The 23,011-nt window shown below is 35.4% G+C and overlaps 1 protein-coding gene across 4 annotated transcripts in view; it reads right to left on the bottom strand.

Annotated features, from left to right (window-relative positions):
- Positions 1–8,409: 8,409 nt before the first annotated feature.
- Positions 8,410–23,011, bottom strand: part of LOC150105063 (cell growth regulator with RING finger domain protein 1-like) — a 112,360-nt gene continuing 97,758 nt past the window's right edge. For all 4 annotated transcript variants that reach the window (XM_090396123.1, XM_090396122.1, XM_090396121.1 and 1 more), the window contains exons 5-6: positions 22,662–22,769; positions 8,410–8,905 (exon numbers count right to left, since the gene is read on the bottom strand). In XM_090396123.1, the coding sequence (XP_090252249.1) occupies positions 8,570–8,905; positions 22,662–22,769 (444 nt within the window). In that variant the 3' untranslated portion in view covers positions 8,410–8,569. The remainder of the gene's footprint in view (positions 8,906–22,661; positions 22,770–23,011) is intronic.

Below are 23,011 nucleotides of genomic sequence, written 5' to 3'. Positions count from 1 at the left end.
ACTATTATGCAACACCTTCAAGAAGTCCAAGGACTTGTTGCAGGAGAGCACTCTGCTACAAACATCCACTGTTTCTTCTACTGCTTAACTTTCACTGTACACAACCATCAACAGCATCTATCATTCATCATTATATGTTAATCATGAACATATATCAACACATGTTCATGATTAACATCGACCATCAGAACATATGATGAACATATGTTCTGATGGTTGATTTATTTGCTGTATGCAGGATGAAAAACCCAAGTTTCCAGGAGAAAATCTCACCTTCTTAGCTTCATTTGTAAAAGCCCATATAAAGATCTTCTCATCACAACGAGAATCAAATTCGGGCCTTTTCCAATCAAAGGGAGCAATGTACCATCGTTTTTTCAATTGCACTACAGAGGCACTCATGAAATGAAATGTTATAATAAAAGAAACAGTATATTTCATGCAAATTGTTACATTAAAGAAATAATTTGCTTAAACTGCAATTCCAAAAAAAATGGCCATGTGCAACAGATGGCAGTATTGTACACTATACTACACTGAAGCGATTTTTTAAACACCCAGAGGCAACAATAGTATTTTGTATAATAAATTTAGTTTAATCCTTTATCCAAGTGTAAGCAAACAAAGTTTGTGTCTGAAGTATCTTCAGGACTGAGGCAACTCGTGGTAAAGGTGGACCAAGCTCTCATTTTTCCAATTGCACTACAGAGGCACTCATAAAATGAAATGTTATAATAAAAGAAACAGTATATTTCACACAAATTGTTACATCATTAAAGAAATAATTTGCTTAAACTGCAACTTCTATAATGCAAAGCACATAGATGTGCTTTGCATTATAGAAGATACTGAGACAAGGAGTGATGAGAGCTTGGTCCACCTTTACCATGAGTTGCCTCAGTCCTGAAGATACTTCAGATGCAAACTTTGTTTGCTTACACTTGGATAAAGGATTAAACTAAATTTATTATAGTCTAACCAAGTGGGAAAAAACTTCCAACACCAATAGTATTTCGGTTTTGTCATTTCAACAGTTGTACTTGGTTTATATGACTATGTAAATTTACATTTGTAAAATCTCTAATATTCATGCTTGCACAGTAGGAGGTTGAATTTTAACTTTCATATTAATTGAAAATTATCCAGCAAAATAAATGTTGATTTCCAATAAGAAAACTTCAAATCCTACCAAGCTGAAATTTACACATTATTTCAATAAAAATAAATATTGAATCATACTAAGCATAGTTTTAACATAACTTTGTTTTGTGCATTATATTGAAACATAATGCACAAAACATCCTACACATAAAAGGTTGCAAAACCTAGACCAATATCTGTGCTGTGTGGATGGTTATTGCTAGAACCAGCAAAAGGTACCATTATCAGACATGGATTCAACCCTGAAAAGCATGATTGATAATAAACAAATAAGTATACATAAGTTTTATACGTTAATACTTTAGCAAGGGATGTTTGCACAGACTAATGCACACAATTTAAATGAACTGTGACAGATTGTTGTAAGCTGATTACTTTGGTTTATATCATCATAAAACTACCTTAAAGGTCTTAGGATATGAAATCGTCCTACTAAAATATCCCCTAAGACATTTCTTAATGGTAGCAGGTGAGACTGTTTAGCCCAAACAAACTTTTGAAGAGTAATAGGCTGCCAATCCCCACCCCTGGCCAATCAGATATAGTTCCCAAAGCCATCAATGTTTTAATAGCGATCCAGGAAGAAAGGAGAGAGAGAGAGAGAGTATGGCAGACAGCTGATACCGTCTGGTGTCAGCTGATGGAAGAATCATAGTAACAATCTTCTTAAGTATGCTTCGATAAGGACCATGTAAACAATGTATTAGCTGCATATGGCATATACACTTCTCTTTGTTTCTGCACTTTTTTCTTTTTTTTTGCCATGAAAGCAGCAGCAAGAACTGATTTTTCAAGAGTGAAGAAATGAATCCAGCTACAATAGGTTCTTCATCTGCCAATGACATACTGATACTGAAATTATAAGTGACATGAAGTTTGAGTCTAAAGCTTTTATAGGTCAAACAAGAATTCATATATGAAAAACTTTTTTCTTCAGTTGCTACAGTCTTATATTCTAGTAGCAAGGCTTATACGTTGGTCAGACATAACTGGTGATTAGTTTACAAAATTAACAATGCATATAAAGTATATTAAATAAAGGTAACTTTAATGAATAACTTCTATATTTCGGCAACGTCACATTGCCATCTTCAGGAACATAAAGATATGGTATGTGCACGCAGGCACTAACACAAAGCAAATGAGGAAGAAAGCAAGAAACTAATATCGTTCCTAAAGTCCTAATGGTGCCCTCTGGCGGGCTAATTTGGTAGTCTTGGCAGTTGGGCTGAAGTTCTCATAATGTAAGTCTCCCAAATTTGGGGTAGTTTCATGCACCCAAATTTGTCGAGGTTAGGAACGTTTTTTAGAGCTGCTGAAGATTCTTTGAATAATCTTTCGTATTTAAACTTGCTGCGATGAATTATTTTTGTTTTCTTCCAACGAATTTTATGGTGGGTATCTAAGCCATGGTCTGCCAGCCCAGAGCGGCTGTACTGGTGGAACCGGATGTGGTCTTGGTGTTCTGAAATCCTGATATTTGTTGTTCTGCCTGTTTGGCCAAAGTAGGACAATTTGCAGCTGCAAGGGACCTGGTATACACCAGGTAGGTCTAGGGGAAGTGGTTGGTCTTTGGTAGAGCGGATAAGGGATGCCAACTTTTTATATGGTCTGTAACAGGAAGTAAGGTCATATTTTTTGAGGATATTGGTTATTTTCTCAGAGGTGCCCTGGATGTAGGGGATGGTGATAGACTTGGTGTAATCTTTATTGTGGAGGGGGCGAGGGGGGTTGTGGTTTACTGGTTTTAGTATTTTTTGGGGTTATAGCCATTGGCTAAGAAAGTGTTGAGGATGTGGTGGTTTAGTTCAGTAGTTAGGGCCTTGTCATCTGAGCAGATTAATTTTGCCCTGTTATATAGTGTTTTTATAACCCCATATTGTTGTGAGGGGGAATGCTGGTGAATGTATCTGCCAGTATGGGTGGGTTTTCTGTGAACAGAGAAAACCAAAGATCCATCAAGCTGGCGGGTGATTAAAGTGTCTAGGAAGGGGAGGGTGTTGTTTTCCTCTTTTTCTAAGGTGAACTGGACTCTGGGGTGTTGGTTGTTTAAGTGTGTTAGGAAGGAGTGGAGTGTGTCTGAGCCATGTGGCCAAATAGCAAACACATCATCCACATAACGAAGCCAAATAGTGGGTTTTTGTGGGGCGGAGTTTAAGGCTTTCTCTTCAAATGTCTCCATAAAGAAATTGGCCAAGGGTGGGGAAAGCGGTGAACCCATGGCTGTACCCTCAATCTGTTTGTAGAACTTTCCTTGCCAAACGAAATAGCCCGAGTTCATTGTGAACTGAAATAGGGCTGAGATATCGGAAGGAAACTTGGCTTGGATGAGCTCTAGGGTTTCTTTGAGTGGGACATTAGTGAATAGGGAGGAGATGTCAAAACTGACCATTATGTCAGTGTGTTGGAGCGTGAGGTTTTCTATACTGGCTTTAAAGTGGGCTGAGTTTTTTTATGTGTGATGGTGTGTTGCCAGTGTAGTGAGTGAGCATTTTGGCTAAATGTTTGGCTAATTTATATGTTGGGGAATCAATGCCATCCACTATGGGACGCAATGGCACATTTTGTTTATGTATTTTTGGGAGTCCATATAATCGGGGGGGGGGGGGTCTAGTGTTATAAGGTTTTAGTTTGTTGGTGACTTCCACAGGCCAAGAAGTGACCTTCTTAAGGAGTCTGTGGAGAGTTCTAATCTGAGTTCTAATCAAAAATATGACCTTACTTCCTGTTACAGACCATATAAAAAGTTGGCATCCCTTATCCGCTCTACCAAAGACCAACCACTTCCCATAGACCTACCTGGTGTATACCAGGTCCCTTGCAGCTGCAAATTGTCCTACTTTGGCCAAACAGGCAGAACAACAAATATCAGGATTTCAGAACACCAAGACCACATCTGGTTCCACCAGTACAGCTGCTCTGGGCTGGCAGACCATGCCTTAGATACCCACCATAAAATTCGTTGGAAGAAAACAAAAATAATTCATTGCAGCAAGTTTAAATACGAAAGATTATTCAAAGAATCTTCAGCAGCTCTAAAAAACGTTCCTAACCTCAACAAATTTGGGTGCATGAAACTATCCCAAATTTGGGAGACTTACATTATGAGAACTTCAGCCCAACTGCCAAGACTACCAAATTAGCCCGCCAGAGGGCACCATTAGGAATTTAGGAACAATATTAGTTTCTTGCTTTCTTCCTCATTTGCTTTGTGTTAGTGCCTGCATGCACATACCATATCTTTATGTTCCTGAAGATGGCAATGTGATGTTGCCAAAATACAGAAGTTATTCATTAAAGTTACCTTTAATTAATATACTTTATATGCGTTGTTAATTCCGTAAACTAATCACCAGTACAGTCTTATAAATTTCAAATGTATTTAAAAACTAAATTATTACAGGGAATGTAAATGCATTCAAGTTAAAATCAATCTTATTTCAAATGATCAAACAAAAAAAAAGTATCCATACCAATCAAGATGGAAGAACAAGATCCTACTTTGAATTATAAGGTATGATGAATTAAAAATATTGAATTAACTATAGGGGTGCTTAAGGGTCAAAGCTGTATAACTGAGAGGAGACCTCGACATAGCCTTTAAAGGAATGCGGAGAACCGACCAGGGCTTCTGACCTAATGTCCAATCCTCACCTTCTCGTGGTTCACCCTGTTGGGTATCTACTTTGATACTGAACGAACGAGGATGGGCTAGCAATCTGGGATTTAGCCGACCAAATTGTATTCTTATTGGTTAAACCAAAATAAAAAATGATGGTACAACATCACAAAATTTCATGCCAACTGGGGCGTCACCCGGTTAAACAAGGTCCCCGTTGTTTTCGCCAGGGAACCAGGGCGAACAGCGAAAAGTCAGTTACTGGAACAAATCTGAATACAAACCCCAACTCAACATCACCAGAGTTAAAGATCGGTACTATCAACGTAAGAAGCCTGAATGGCAAAGAAATGGAGCTAGCTGAGGAATTAGATAAGTACCAGATCGACATAATAGGGGTGACTGAAACAAAAAAGACCAAAACTGGTGAGATCTTTCTGAGCAATAAATACAAAATGTTATATTCAGGCAATGACAATCAAGGAAAAGAAGGAGTAGCCATAGTATTCAACACAAAATACAAGGCTAATCTTCTTGAATGGCAGTCAGTCTCAAGTAGAGTAATGTGGACAAATATGAGAATGGGGAACTGGACAATGAGACTTATTTGTGCCTATGGTCCCACAGAAGGCTCTACTAAGGTAGAAGTGGAGGAATTTTTTGACGTTCTAGAAAAAGCAACTGACACAATGAAAAGGGAAAAGTTGGTCCTTGTTGGGGATCTAAATAGCAGAGTAGGAAATGATTGTGAGACATACAAAAATATTTTGGGAAAATTTGGAGAAAAGAGCAAAGCTAATAATAATGGCAAATATCTGTTGGATTTCTGCTCAGGACATGGACTGGTTATTACTAACACTATGTTCCAACATAAAAATGTGCACAAATTCACATGGAGATAAGAGGCTAGGAATAAGAAAAGTCTCATTGACTATGTTATTGTTGATAGTGATGTTTTCTCCCTGTTGCAGGACACCAGAGTGTACAGAGGATTTGAAATTGGAAGTGATCACTATTTAGTCTTGAGCAGGATAAAACTGAATTTCGTATTGAAAAGAATAACATGTAAGAAAGTTTTAAAGTGCATAAAAGTTGAGCAGCTCTCAGATATGAACTGTAGACTAAAATACAGAAAGATTATTGAAAAGAAAATGAAAGACTTTGAGAACAGGAATCAAACCTTGGAGATTCAGTGGCAAACTCTGAAGAAAACATTGATTGATTCTGCCAGAGAGGCATGTGGTGAGGTTGTCTGCAACGATAAAAAAATCAGAACTCCCTGGTGGACACAGGAAGTTAAAGAGGCAGTGAAGGAAAAGAAGAAAGCATATCAAAAGTTCCTGGCAAATAAGTCAGCTTTTACTCTTACAGAATACAGAGACAAATGTAAGAAAACTAAACAGTGTGTAAAACTAGCTAAACAAAAATCATGGGAGGATTTGGCAAGAATATAGAAAATAAATATCAGGAAGGTGGCAAAATATTCTGGAGGTTGTTGAAGAACCTTAGGAATGGAGGAAAGAGTGCTGTAAAAGGAGTTAGAGATGATAAATGTGACATGAAAACAGGAGGAAAATATATCCTTGAAGTATGGAGTAATTACTTTGAAAAACTGCTAAATGAAACAAGCAGTGATGACAGCACAGTGATAAAAAACACTGACCAGGCATGCAGTCAGGAATACATATCCATACTTGAAGTAGAAAAAGCTATCAAAGGCTTGAAATGTGGAAAGGCAGCAGGAGTAGATGATATTCGACCAGAAATGCTGAAGTATGGTGGTATAAAAGTCTTACAGTGGCTGCACTGCATAGTTCAGAAAGCCTGGACAGAGGGATGAATTCCTGATGATTGGAGTACAGCTCTCATGGTACCCATATATAAAAAGGGAAATAAAACTGAATGTGAGAATTACTGAGGTATTTCCCTACTGAGTGTTCCTGGCAAGATCTATGCAAGTATACTTGAGAAACGGTTGAGAAGAATTGTGGAAGAAAAGCTTGGTGAAGAACAAGCTGGATTCAGGCCAAATAGAGGCTGTCAGGATCAGATCTTCACTTTACGACAAATAGTCGAGAAAGCATGGGAATACAACAAAGATCTGTATTTAAGTTTTGTCGATATGGAAAAGGCATATGACAAGGTGCTAATAGAGAAGCTATTCAATACACTGCAGTTATATGGTGTCAAAAAGGGAAATAAAACTGAATGTGAGAATTACAGAGGTATTTTCCTACTGAGTGTTCCTGGCAAGATCTATGCAAGTATACTTGAGAAACGGTTGAGAAGAATTGTGGAAGAAAAGCTTGGTGAAGAACAAGCTGGATTCAGGCCAAATAGAGGCTGTCAGGATCAGATCTTCACTTTACGACAAATAGTCGAGAAAGCATGGGAATACAACAAAGATCTGTATTTAAGTTTTGTCGATATGGAAAAGGCATATGACAAGGTGCCAAGAGAGAAGCTATTCAATACACTGCAGTTATATGGTGTCAATGGGGCATTATATCAAGCAATACTTAGTCTTTATTTGAGTTGTAAGTCAGCAGATAGAATTGAAGGCAGTACAGGAAGATGGTTTAATGTTAAATCTGGTGTGAGACAAGGATGTACATTATCCCCTCTGTTATTCATTATCTATATGGATCACATTATGAAGGAATGTGGTATTAAACCTGATATCAAAATTGGAGATGTTAATGTCAGCTCTTTGCTTTATGCGGATGATGTTATACTTCTAAATAAATCCGCTACAAGTCTGCAAGATTCTCTGACTAAATTGAATAGCTGTTGTAATAGATATTGTATGAAGGTCAGCAATAAAAAGACAAAGACAATGAAAATAGGCAGAATCATTGAAAATGTCAACTGTGTTGTGAATGGAGAACCTGTGGAACAAGTAAAACATTTCAGCTACTTAGGTACGATTTTTACTGAAGATGGTAAATTAAATATAGAAATTGACAACAGAATCAGCAAAGCTGGTATGGTGGTAAGTCAATTGAATAAATTCATATGGAATAAGAAAGAAATTAGTCGGAACACTAAATTAGCTGTATACAAGACCACTGTTCAAACCAGTTTTAACTTATGGATCTGAGAGCTGGGTCAGAAGTAAAACACTTGACCAAAGACTAGAGACTGCAGATATGAGAGTCCTGAGAAAGATTAGAGGCGTGAACAGATGGCATCAATGGCAATATCATATTAAAAATGAGGATATTAGGAAAGAACTTGACATTGTCAGCATCCAGGAATGCGTTAGCAGAGCTAATCTCAGGTGGTATGGTCACTTAAATAGAATGGGAGAGGAAAGGTTCTCTGCCAGGTTGGCAGGAAAACGACCCAGAGGAAGACCAAGATATAGGTGGATTGATACGGTACAAAGTGCCTTAGACGATAGAAATATAAGATCTGATAATGTTGGAGTCTTGACAAGTAACAGACTGATTTTGAGGAAAATTGTAGATAGGAAGTTAGTAATGATGTAATTTTTTCATGTAGTACTGTCATATCCTGTACACCCCTTGAGGGTACATGGCAGGAATTTGATGATGATGATGATGATGATGAATTAACTATGATGTACTATGTATAAATAAACATTTGCAGATTTCTGCAGTAGAAAATAATAATTTAAACAGTTTATTATATATGTTACATACTATACAAATTTGTGTGGCTGTAATATTTTATAAATTGAATCCACTTTCTTAAGAAAATAAAAAACCATCATTTCTTCCAGGGTTTTAACATATCCAAAAGAGCATGAATGCAAATTATAATAAATCAGTTAAACCCTAGCCACTCATTTAGCCTGTCATTTGCATGTACTATCCACTGTCGCCATCCAGTAGGAGAAGGTGTTATATGAACAGTTTGTGCATCAGGCACTGAACTATCTTGTCTCACTAAGAAATATGAATGAATTGCTCCACGGCACATAGGACACTTATCCAATTTTGAAAAACATTGCCAGCAAACACAAGTATGTCTACATGGAAGAAGTGCACATGATACATGTGACACTTGGCATACCACACAAATTGATATATCATTGTTATCAAAAACTGCACTATCACTGTATGACTCCTCTAGATTATCACTGCTTGACAAATACAGCTGCTGTAAAAGAAAAAGCAATTCAAATATTAATGCCATCGAATAAAGAATGGGTATATTAAGATTCAAAAACATAATTATCATAAAGGCTTAATTATGAAAAATTTTTAAACCGTATTTATAACAACTGTATACTGGCACCAGACTATGAACAAAAAACATACAGGGAACTACAAAACCAGTTTCAAGTACCCAGCATTCTATCATTTATAAGTAAGAAAACTGAATAGTTTGGCTGACTACTTACAAATACAAGCAACATGAAATGAAAAGACCTACAGGAAGACCATGAGCAATGAATGGTTGTGATAATGAAAGACCTAAGATGCTTGGATAAGCATCTTACTCCAGCTGCGACCTAATGACAGACAGATGGACAAACCTGGTAATGGCAGCATTCCATCTAAACGATTCATTAAACTGTGGAAGTATAGTGACAGTTTTTTTTTTTTTTCAATCTGGTTTTTGTACATTGCATGCAAACAAGAAAAGCCGAAATTAATAAGAACCCAAACTGATTTGTTTTTCAGGAAGTATAACACATTTTTGAAATTGCTTAAGAATTTCTATAAAATTGGTTTTTGATTTGGCTGGATAACACATATTATAAATTCAAATCTAAACATTTACTGAATTAATATTATGAATGCAACATTCTAATCCAATATAAAAAAATAATTCCAAATATTAAAACAACATTAATTTATTATTTTCCTGTGTTTGATCTTTTGAGCAAGGTTCCTGGCTTATCTAATCCATACTCACCCAAAATACTATTGTACAGTAATTATGCAACTTTACTGTCGATTTAATTAAACAAAATTGATATTTACAACAGAATATCTGGAGTTTAGAGAACAGGTAAAGACAACAAATAAATGAACAAAATGAGCCGAGAGATACTGAACAAGTGAAAATCAAAATGAGAGGTTTGCTTTTTAAAAGGTTTTGAATTGTTCTGATCGTGAATGCTCAATGCCACACATTAGAAGGAGTCTAAAACTAAGTAGTTCAAACAGATGTGATGGATGTTGGATGAATTTCTATAACAAAATAAGAGATTGAGCTTGAATAACTAGACTAGGAATTCCATTTTTTTTTCTTCCCATAGTGAAGGAATAAAGAGTTGGAAGAGAAGGAAATGGAGTGTGTGCACTGATACCTTTGGGCATGCTGTTGCTCTTTGGAATTACAATTAATGTTATGAGGCTAGAACAGTGGTTTGCAAACTTTTTCGGACTGTGGCACACTGTGTTCTTAATGCCAATCTCTCATGTAATTAACCATAGATTTATAAAATTTTACAGTTTACACTACACTAACTATATTCAAATTCTATTACAATATAGATTTTTGTAGTAAGACATGACAAAAATGAAAATTTTGAGAGAGAGAGAGATTTTAAACTTTATTATGTAAGTGCATCGTTTTCAATGTGAAATGTGAACCTGCTTGAAGGCACAGATCTTTATTCATGGTAGGAGATCGGACAAACACTCTTAATTCATGTTCTACTGACTGAAGTTTGGATCTCAATTTGGTCTTAATTCAAGTAAGGTTAGAAAAGTCCAACTCACATAAGTAAGTGGTAGCAATTTTGTGTGTGTGGTTATCACCTACAAAAGGTGATATAGTACATTTTATAGTACTATAGTAATTAAATCTATAGTACATTTTATACTATAGGGATATTTTTTTTTGTATTTTTATCTTTTTTTTTTTTTTTGTATTTTTCATTTATTTATTTTACATAGTCTGGAACCTTGCTCTAGAGACCAAACATGAAATTTTTTCAAGTCATTTCTGGTTTCCAATAAGCAAGCAGGTGGTCTCACACTGGGAGATGAAATTCATCTCCCACCTAAAGACAATTACAAACATCCATGCCCACAACGGGATTCAAACCGGGACCAGTTGGTTGAAGAGCAGGTACACCAACCACTCAGCCAACCAGGCTAGCAACAGAATTGAAACAAACAACATGTCTAAAATCTTCATCAACAATTAGCCAATTTGTCCAAGTATGACACATGCTCAGCTCAGTCAAGTGTTCTTGAGTAGCTAGGTCCAATTCAGTGGCACCTGCTACAGATGCCTGACTGAACAAATTCCTCACCTAAATATATTGTGCAACATTAATGTCAGAAAAGTAAGCAGCAAACTTTTGCCTGCTTCATCAGCTGTTGCAAGTGGAAACATCTCTAACATTCCTTGTGCAATTATTTTTTGCTACAGTACTAATTTCAGCTGGAAGCCACAAAGCATATCTATAACAGACAGCAGAAATTCATTTCTACCCTGCATTTTTGTATTCAATTCATTTAGATTGGAAAATGTCTGTCAGATATAAAAGAGTTTTGCCCACCACACTTATTGCTGATGTAATATTCAAAATCACAGCTCTCAGAAGTTAAAAATAACTTCGCCTGTTCTCTGAGCTTGCATGTAACAAAACTTTGACATGATTCACTTAACGTACTTCTGCATGCAGAAACAGATTTGTATGGTCATCTCCCATTTCTTCACATAATACTTCAAACAGATGTAACTTCAGTGGAAGGGACTTAATAAAGTTGATAGTTTTTACAGATGAATCAAGCACTAATTTGAGTTCCAGTGTTAATGTTTTTGCAACTAGGGCTTCCTAATGCAGAAAAAAATGACTGGTTTTTACATCATGATTTTACTATTTTACTTTGGCCAGAAATCTTTTCACTACCAGTCATGACAACTGTTCCATCTATGCAAATAATAATGCAGTCTTTCGACTGCTGATATTCTTCCTCAAAAAAATTTCATGGTCACTTTAAAAACCTCTTCTCTTGTTGTATGACCAGGAATTTCTCTGCAAAATAGAAAATTTTCAGCAATGTATTTGTCATCAATGTATCTGACACATACCAGAAACTGAGTCTTCCCTCTGATATCTGTGGACTCGTTGAGTTGTAGAGCAAAGCCTACACTTGCTAATAATTTTACCTGAAGTTGGGACAAAATATGGCAAGACATATCTTCAATTTAATGAGTGATCATACTATTAGACAAAGGAATTTTCACATCTTTAGCAGCAGCTTCACCTAACATAATTATTTCTTACCACGGCATTATCACACTTTCAGCGATTGTGTGGGCTGCTTGGCCTTCACAATAAGCCTAACAACGAGACAGATGATTTCCAATGCTTCTTGGAAACTTTTGTTACACTAGACATAAACTCTGCTTGATTTACATTCTGGTGTCACAAATGTAAGAAAAGCTGTACATCTGTTTGACAGCAATGAATGTTTAATGTTGAGATGTCTTTTTAATCTACCTGTACCGTGGACTCATTCAAAAGAATCTCACCATATACAGCAATGGATATCACCTGTTCATGTGAATCCAAATTACATATAATTTTTGCTTTGCTGTAGCTATTTTAGCCCTCTTTGCATCAGAGGATGAAAAGATTTCTTTGGCAACATGACACTGTGAAAAATCAAACGGTAATTAATAAAAATTCAAGCCAAACTTATTGAAGTTGGAATAGCTAAACTTAACAGTGCAGCTTCTGTTCTAGTAATGAAACATATTGGCCACTGAATTAGAAACCTTCATGCAGATATACATAAACCACACTTACATAGTGAAAAATACTTGGTCACATGCATCACCATGTGCTCTAAGCAACTGTTTAAGAATGCTGCTGGTTAGTAATTGTCAATAGTGTTGATCACAATGGAAAAACAAAGGATCTTTTTGGGTTCAATAAAGGGCTTACTGTGGGTGCCTATCTGGTTAGAACTACGATTTTGAAAACAGATGAGATGACTGGTTTCTCAAAAAGTGAGATATTCCAGGTGTTTAATCAGTGGAAAAATAACCCACATTGATTGTTTAAGACCCATAACTGTGGTCCTAAGATAGTCTTCAGGAAAATGAGATTACTATTGTCTGAGAAGGCTTGTATGGACAAACAGAACTTGTGCAGCAACTGACAAAGCATTTAATGAAGGCTTTTCTGGACTATATTTCACTGAACTTATTGCACAGGGAACTGAAGAGGATTGGTGTTGGCAGCTGCATGCATATACATAAAATAAGTTTCTAATTTAGTAGCCAGTATGTGTATTTACTTTACTAGACTCTAGTTAAGTAAGTAGCTAACATAGTGCCTCATGCATGCACATCATTTATATTAATCATATGATTCTAGGCCAGGCTCTCATACCACATAACCATAACCAATCATGTTAACCCAAACAGCCTGCAGTACTTGATGATGCAATCATTGTCGTATTACTGGTAGTTGACTGGTGCTTCTTTAATTTAGCATTTGAAGCAAAATAAACTAATGTTACATAAATATTAGGCTGGTGAAAGGTTTTATACAAATATAATTGTATAAAATTGTTGTGTAAAAGTATTATCTACTAATTGTGTTTTCTGAGTGGTTTCTTGCTGGTTCTGAAGGATGCAAACCCTCTAGCTCTGTATGAGATCAGCTAACATCTTCAGTTAAAAAGCCCTTATGAAGGGACTTAATAAAGCATATCCTAGATGGGATCAGAATCTAGGGCTTTCCAACCCAATGCATTACTAAGAGCTACAGACAGTTCTTTGTATGTTAACCATACAAAGAGCACACTAGCTCCAAGCTGAAGGATAGTTCTCCACACAGCATCTCACACATGTACTACTCCAATGCTCTCCAGGCATGACCTGCAGATGGCAGATTATGTACTAGCCAGTTTGGGAGAATTCTCTGATAGGTGTTAGTCCCTGATCCTGCATATAGTGTTGATTTGTGTATTTACTTTACTACTGCTCTACTCTGAAATGAAGATGTGCTGGATTCACTTCACTTTGGATATGGCTTTTTTTTTTTTAATGTTATGCACATTACTTGAAAGGAGAAATAGGAAAAAGTGAGAATGTCTTGTTCTAGAGAACAAACCATGCCCTAAGCCATTTCAAGTTTCCAATACACAATGTGGCTTTCAAAAGCAATATAGTTATCTACCTCTGCTTAATAGTCTAGTTGGCATTTCTTCCAGTAAGGAAGGTATGCTTTGTAGGCAGCAAGCAATACTTACTATAAATGTCCCATAAAAGAGCTCATTCAGCAGTAGATCAATTAGTGAGAAGGCTGAGATGACAGGTAACAGGTGGTGGCTATATATACAGAATGCATTTGCCAATTAAAGATTTACAGTGATTTAGCAGGCAATTTTTATCTTTCCAGTTATGTAACTGTCCATAGGATTGTTATGACATTTCTTCTAAAAATTGTGAACTCTCATTAGAATATCCATTATATATTAATTATGTTTTTTTTAAATGCATATTTTGCTTTACTTAGTCATTAAATAATACTCAAAACATTAAGAACTTGACATTTTTCTCAATTTTTACAGCACGCATGTACACATGCACATACACACAAAAGAGCCAGAGCCATAGTGGAATACTCATTGTAGTAAAACACATACTTCCTAAGAATGGGAAAACTTGTGGTATAGTCAGTTTCTTTGGAATCTTTCCAATTGTATGGAGATGTATCTTGGTGATTTCCCATCATTAGTACATTACCAGGATGGACTCAGCACTTCATTCCTTGAGAAACAGTCATCCAGATCAAATAATAACCAAGAGAATTATGAGAATCCTCACTCATTTGATTACAAGCACTAACAATATTTTCACTATACAAGGCTAATATCTTTGGGAAGTTAAGAAACTACAAAAATATACAGCATATAAACCTTTGGAAACTTACAAAGTGAGTTAAAAAAACATAATATTACAGATGAATCATCCAGCAAGTCAGATTAAGTAGTCCATTTTTTCACACAGCTTTTATATGGTCCTGTTACCCCTTAAGAGTACATATCAAATTTGATTATGATGATTATACTTTTTAAATGGTTGCTAGTGTAATGGAGACCAGACATGCTGCAAAACTGTATGAAACTTCTCAATGTAGCCTCTGTTTCGATTTAGGGTACCTTGAGAACAAAGAATTACAGATGACCAATTTGTTGGTCATGGTGTTCTGTGAATACGTGGGATACAAGGCTCAATTTATTATTATTAAGACCAGCAGGAAGTCAAGAACTGATTGAGAGAGGCTATACATCACCCAAAAGCTGTCATACCTTCTCTTAAACTCACTCACACTAGACACTAGCTGCTCTGTGAGAGAAAAATCTAGCTCTTATCCCTTCCTTAACTGCAAACAAACATCCATGGATGACCCAGTGTTATCTCCTCACCTTCTGTATAAAGAAACATTTCCTCAGACAATCTCTCATAACACCAATTCAGAAGTTTGGAGACCTCGATCATATCATGCTCTTTTTCCTGTTAACCAGAGTCTGTAGTTTATGTACTCACAATCTGTCCTTATAATCTATGTTCCATAAACCCTATATAATCTTTGTAACTTCCTTGCATCCCTTCCACAGCTTCTGTTTCCCTTTAGAACCCAAGAGACCAAATCTGCACACACTAGTCCAAATGCAACCTCCTCAAGTCATGGAAACAGGCAAAATGACCTCCTTGTCCATACAAATCAAGATTCATTTCAATATCACAATATCCTCCAAGTTATAGTTACAATGTTTGCTATGTGACCTCTGAACTTCAAATTCCTATCCATGATAATGCCAAGATACCTAACCTCATCAATTTCTTGTAGTCCACTGTAACCACTGAAAACCTCATCACACCAAAATGCATATTATACTTATAACACCAATCCAAATTTTCAACCATTCAAATCATTCTATGAGTGTTGGATATCAGCAGTGTTAAATATTCTGTATTTCCATATAATTCTATTTTCCTATGTATTCCTATATAATCTATATAAACCCTATATAATCTTCGTAACTTCTTTGCATCTTTTCCCCAGCTTCTTTTTTCTCGTAGAACCCAAGAGACTAAATCTGCACACACTAGTCCAGGTGCAACTTTCTCAAATCATGGAAAAGGCAAAATGACTTCCTTACCCATACATGTTGTCAAGATTCATTTCAACATCACAATTATCCTCCGAGTTATAGTTACAATGTTTGCTATGTGACCTTTGAACTTCAAATTCCTATCCAACATAATGCCAAGATACCTAAATTCAGTTTCTTGTAGTCCTACTAATATAATATGCCACTGAAAATGTCATTACACTAAAATGCATAACTTTACACTTAATAACACGTAACTCACAGCCATTATTGTTTATCCAAATTTTCATCCATTTAAATCATTCTGAGTGTTGGATATCAGTAGTATTAAACATTCTGTATTTCACACAAATCTGCTTCTTTTTTGTCCTTATTACTTTGTGAATTGTCGTAAATGGTTGACTGCCTTAACTATCAACTGCAGCCATTTATTTATTTCTACTAAATCTTATGTTCTCACACTCTATAGTCTGATTACAATACTATGTATTGAGTGCAAGATTATAAGATTTTAAACTAAAGACAAAGCAGATATTAGTTAGCAGTCCCTGCTTATGTTAATCAGGCTTAGGTCAAAGTTCTTCCCTTCAAGTTGAATCATAATTTGGAATATCCTGCTATCACACATATACAAACTGAAAACAAAGCATACCTGCAATAAGTTTAATTCAGCATTAATTCACATTATCTAGTACAGTACTCTTCTTATAATAAATTTAGTTTAATCCTTTATCCGAGTGTAAGCAAACAAAATTTGCACCTGAAGTATCTTCAGGACTGAGGCAACTCGTGGTAAAGGTGGACCAAGCTCTCATCACTCCTTGTCTCAGTATCTTCCATAATGCAAATCACATCTCCTTACGGACATGTATAATGCTAAGCCACTACCCAGAGGGGTGATATTAAGGTGGAAGTAATGGAGACGTCATATTTACCTATACGAATTGCCAAAAAGGTGTCTCACCTTATTATTAAATTACTCTGGATTAGAGAGAAAGATGTTTTAAGTTTTTTCCCACTTGGTTAGACCATAATAAATTTAGTTTAATCCTTTATCCAAGTGTAAGCAAACAAAGTTTGTGCCTAAAGTATCTTCAGGACTGAGGCAACTCATGGTAAAGGTGGACCATTAAGGGAAGGGTTTAGTGGCCCTTCCCTTAATGAATAGTATTATACAAGTTTGCAAGGAGATGTGCTTTGCATTATGGGAGATACTAAGACAAGTGATGAGAGCTTGGTCCACCTTTACCATGAGTTGCCTCAGTTCTCAAAATACTTCAGGCACAAACTTTGTTTGCTTACACTTCGATAAAGGATTAAACTAAATGTATTATAGTCTAACCAAGTGGGGGAAAAAAACTTAAAACAAAAGAGTACTCTTCTTACTCATACAATAATTACCTATACACAATTGATACTAAGACACACCTAGAGTGAGCTTATTTCGATATTACTTACACAATGTTATTCCACCTATACACAGATACACTTGATGTACTTTCTTGCTCAGAAATATCAGGAATATACATAGTTACGATTCTCGTTCAGCATGGTCTTTTAAATGAATCTTTTGTCCACACAAAAGTGCCCCTTTTGTTCTCTTTGTTTCTGCCAGTTCATTCTTATCCCTGCATACGTACAATGGAAGGCTCAGTCTTCCATTGTACGTATGCGCATGTCTATCGAAACTTCCATATATGGTTATGTATGGACATCCTAACATGATATCATGCTTAGCACATCTTTTGAAATTGCCATATATGGACATGAGTTAATAGTGTTATATAATGATGTCATATGCCACATTATTTTAACAAAGGCTCGTGGTTAAGTTATTAAAAAAATTTAATACAGACAAAATTTGACATTTCTTTAGGTGCAATCTCAATAGAAAAACATGTAAAACCGAACATGATAAGTTACCTATCATGAGAGATTTTACAGTAGCATCCCTGATTGCTCTGCCTATCTTTGCATCATCAATAAGTAATTCAATATCTCCAATTAGATCCTTCCTAATATGTCATTAATGTATAGCCTGAACAACAATGGTCCAAGGACTGATCCCTGGGGTATACACCCACTGGTCACCTAAAATTTGGCAGATTCACACCCACTTTATATCAGTTTTTGATACTGTCTCTCAACTATCCACTTATTCAAGTCAAGAGTTATATTCCAAACCCATATTCACCACTTTATGCAACAGCCTTTCATGTGGTATCCTATCAAATGCCTTGGCAAAATTCAACAGTATCATAGTGTATCCATTCCCTTTATCCAATTCAGCAATAACATTGTTATAAAATATGAGCAAAATGCTTAACATGACCTCTCTTTAGAAAACTCATGCTGAAGTAACAGCAGAAGACATTTCTGCTGTTACTTGCAGAAATGTCTATGAACCCATTTCTGTATGAGTTTTTACCAACTTCTCTAAAATCTTCATGAAAATTCCAGAAATACTGATGGGTCAGTAGTTAGACACATTGGTTTTTGAACTACCCTCATACAACAGAACTATCATAGATTCTTTCCATCGAGCGTCGTGGTTACTGCTGCTTGAATGTTTTCAATGGTGTCGTATCGCTTTCCTCTCATCGCAAATGAAGTCGGGGGAAGAGAAAGAAGTCACAAGGTGCTAAATCAGATGAATATGGTGAGTGATCCAATACACATACTTGGTTTTTGCTCAAAAACTGTCTCACAATGTTCAAATGATGAGATGGTGCATTATCATGCAAAAGTGACCAGCTGCCTGCATCACAATATTCGTGCCGTACGTGATAAATTCTCGCTATCAATCACTTCAAAACTTCGAATTAAAACTCACCATTGACCATTTGGCCAGGCACAATGAATTCTTTGTGGATAATGCCCTTGGAATCGTAAAAACAAATCAGCATTGTCTTTACTTTTGACTTCTCCAAGCAACTCTTTTTCAGATGCTCTCTTATGGTGGTCTCCACTCAGCACTGGCACTTTGTTTCAGGCTCATACTCAAAACACCACGTTTCGTCACAGTAATGATCATTTCAAGGAAGTTTGAGTCCTTACAAGCGGTTTTAATGAAATCCCTGCAATGTTCAATTCGATACATTTGTTGGTCATCAGTCAACTTGTGGGGAACAAATCGCGAATTCAATTCTCGGTCAAAATGTTGTGCACAGTTGATTTTCGAATCCCAATTCATCTTTAATCAATCTCATAGACAATTTCGGCTTTTCTTTGATGAAATCACGCACTTTTTGGATATTAACTTCGCTCAGTCCAGTTTTGTCGTCCTCAAGCATCTCAAGACCAGTTTGAAATTGCTTAAACCACTCGTAACCTTGAGTACAGGATAAAGCATTCATCGCCGTATGCTTTTTGAAGCATTTGATGCGTTTCGGTAAAACTTTTACCAAGTTTAACACAAAAGTCAATTGCAGCTCTCTGTTTGAAACTCATTTTCCAACCATTCATCAAAACACACTATCACTCTTGGCACTATAACTCAGCTTCTAATGAAACAAATGTCATAAACAGTTGACACAACACTAAAGAAGGTTGCTGCTTTCGATAACAGGTGGCGCCACTAGTTTCTTCTGTTTTCGAAAAGTTCGGTTTCTTTTTGGACAGAAGGTGCATATCTTTTTCATTTTTGTATGTAATCATACATCCTAGGTAGTTAAATTAATTCACCCATTCTAAAAATCTAGTTATCTATTACTATTTTAGTTCTTACTGGATCATGTCCTTTCAAGGTTTTTGATTTTTCTGTTGATATTATCGTTTCATAATCTTTGGCTATTTTATTTCAATTTAAAATATTTTTCTGTAAATTATCTTCAGAATTTGTAATTATTATTTGATCATCAGCAAAAAGGAGAGTTTTTAAGTTTACAGTAGGAGAAAGTTTAATCCCGTGATGAGAATTTTTATTCCATTTTATTATTATTTCATTTAAATAAACATTAAAAAAAGTTGCTGAAAGGGGATATCCTTGTGGGTCTCCTTGATTTATCTCTCTTGGATATGATAGTTCATAATTTAATCATTTTCATATGTACTTAAGATAGCTTTCAGAATATTATTGGTATTTGTCTTTCTTTTAATTTGTTAAATAAAATACTTCTTAAACTTTATCAAATGCTTTTTCAAAGTCAATAAATGTCATGTGTTTCTAGATTATACCAATTTTACCAATTTACTTTTAGAAATTCTCTGGTCAATTTTCTAATAATTTCTTTTAATCAGAATATTTCTACTATAAGCTTATCCTCAGTTATATTATCAACACCATGGCTGCAATGTTTCTGCTTAGCAGGACAATGTTCTCCTCATTGGCAACTATGTTAACTTGTGCTTCTCAAACTGTGGGCCATAGCCCACTTGGGGGCTGTTAGTTTTGTTGAGGGGGCCCATGAAATAATGAAAACAAATTTAAAATGTTTTAAGACTAAGTGTACCATGTCAAATGTGTATGTAAGATGCTAAGAATATAATATTTGCGTTTGATTTTTGCAATATTCGCTGCATATATTTTGTATTGAATATAAATACAATAAATGTTATAATAATATATGTCTGTATTGTGATTTGTATTTTTCCGATGGAGGTCCATGAAATATTTTAATTTTTCCAAGGGAGGCCTTTACATCCATAAGTTTAGGAAGCACTGCTTTATATATTGCATTGTTGTGACAAGACATTATCTAACATATAAAAACTAACATATATTTTTTTCTACAATTTTGTTACTAAATGCACTATTACAATAAATCCACTAAAACTACAATAATATACTAAAGATATGCCAATTAATCTAAGAAAACACTCAGTAAATAAATAAAAAAAAATGCTGAACTTATAGGAACTTCATAAGCAGCTTTGATACTGCTGAGGCATTCATATTTTTGGATTTCAAAACTTCCTCTCTGAGCAATGTAGGCTATGCAGAATGAGCAAAAGACTGTATACACCATAGTACTCTTCAAAACAAGACATTGTCATTGGAAGGCCACAAGAAATTCTGAAGGAGCTGTAATAGTTTGAAAGTTCTTCTGATACTGACAAATGTTTAAAAAATCGATTCAAAAAATGAATTTTTAAGCACTTTTTTCAAGTAAAAATCTTGAAGTAGAAATGAACCACTATAAGGAAAGAGTTTCCCAGTTATTCTGAAAGCTAAGAGACAATGGACATCAGTAGATGTCAAAAGATTAAAATAAATTAAAAAAAAAAAAAGCCAGGAATACAGATAAGGGGACCCAAATACAGCAAGACAATGTAATCAACTGCTGTGCCCTCACTAAATTTTTGGATGATAAAAACACCCAGTAATGCAAATTTGCTTTAAGAATTAAAAAGAACTTAAAGGTGCTACTGTGTAGTATAACAGAATCTATAACCACTGAGGAAGTCACAAGAGACATCTAGAACTGAGAACTAGATAGCCATATGTTCTGAGCTGATAAATAGCCTATGCCTCTTATCCTGGTAAAAATCAGCAAACAAGTGAAAAAACTTCCTCAAGTAATTTAGAGCATTTTGCCTAAAGTCTTGAACATAAATGCAATAACATTATCTTTCCTGTGCACAGCAGTTATTGCATATCTCTCAAATCATCTACTACTTGAGGCCATACTGGCATGGGGGGGGGGAGAGAAAGGATATGGCTCCACGAGTCTTTCTCTGGTCCCTGAACAAATGATAATAAATATGGGAAAGAGCTTTGTCTATATTTGAAACAAATATACTTGAGCTAAACTGTGAAGTGAAATGGTTTTATCGAAAGCTAGAATTAAATTAATTAATTAAAGAATTAAAATTAAAAAAATTAAATGAAACAAGCATAGATGTGACTTTTTTTTATTTTTAGTTGGAGGGACAGATTAGAAGTTGGATTTTACCAGACCAGTAAAATCCATTTAACTTACTCTAGTTAAGAACTCAGTACAAAAAAATCACATCTATGCTTGTTTCATTTAATTCCAAGTGCTTTTGACAAAACGATTTCATTCTGTTCTCTGCTGAAGAGCCATTTCTGGTCTACTGTAAACTGACACTCACAATAGTTTAGCAGCTGTTCTCCCTCCTATTACCATTGCAATTAAATTCAGATCAACAAATTCATAGATAGCTGTTTCTCAGTGAATTCAGAATCACTTGAAAATGGCCATTGAAACACACAAATAAGGTACTGTGAATTTCAGCTTCTAAACTAGAAGCTCCTGAGATATGAAATTAAATCTGTTTTAATGATAATGTCATCACCTTATGTCAAAAATTCATAATGTTTCACTCAACATAACCAAGAACAATTCTTAATATAAAACAAAAGTCATATCTTTAAAAATATGTAATTAAAATTATATATCTACTCTATATATATAAAAAGATAAGCCGAAATTTGAAACGTTTTTATGTCATGTTTTTTGTCTTACCAGCTTACCAGCCCAGAACTCTGGGTGGGGGGGTGCCGTAGGCAACTAGGGGGGGAAGAGCCCCCCTAGTATATACGTGTGTGTGTAATTTAGCCAGCAAAGGTTGGTTGATTGGTAGAGCCTCCACTACTAATGGCTCATGAAAAAAGTTAAGCGCAGTTAGTAGTTGGAAGGGGTCAATCGTTCGATGCTGTTGGCACACTCTCCCTCGATGAGGCTTTGAACTCCCTGGAGGTGTCACATAATAATAATAATATATATATATATATATATAACAGAGAAGAATTATGCCCCATTATATACACACTATTAAGCAGAACAGTTGACATAAGTTGTTCAAGATAAGATGAAACAAATTAGATTTATAGTGGGAATAAAGAAACTCACTTTCAATGAAGACGTTTGTCCATTAGCTTGTTTCAAATACTGAGCAAAAACACAGGTATCCATGCTGCATAATGAATCTTTGATATGGACAACACTGATCAGGGCTACCTGCACAAAGAGGAAAAATATGAGTATATCTGGGTTTCAGCTATTCAATTAAATTTAAAAAAATAAATTTAAAATTCATGATAGTCAATAATTCTTTACTAAAGATATGAAATACAGAAGAGTAGCAATTAATTGACCTAATTAGGACTAAGGTATGATTGAATCAGTGAAACAAAAAAATAGTGCAACTGCATAAACACATGCACTTTTTCTTCCATTTTCACTTATTCAATGCTGCATGT

This window comes from Typopeltis vanoorti, chromosome 7 (genome assembly GCF_054136105.1).
Source record: "Typopeltis vanoorti isolate ZY-2024b chromosome 7, IOZ_Tvanoo_1.0, whole genome shotgun sequence".
NCBI classification, from domain to species: Eukaryota; Metazoa; Arthropoda; class Arachnida; order Uropygi; family Thelyphonidae; genus Typopeltis; species Typopeltis vanoorti.
This window is presented reverse-complemented; position numbering and strand designations above follow the sequence as displayed.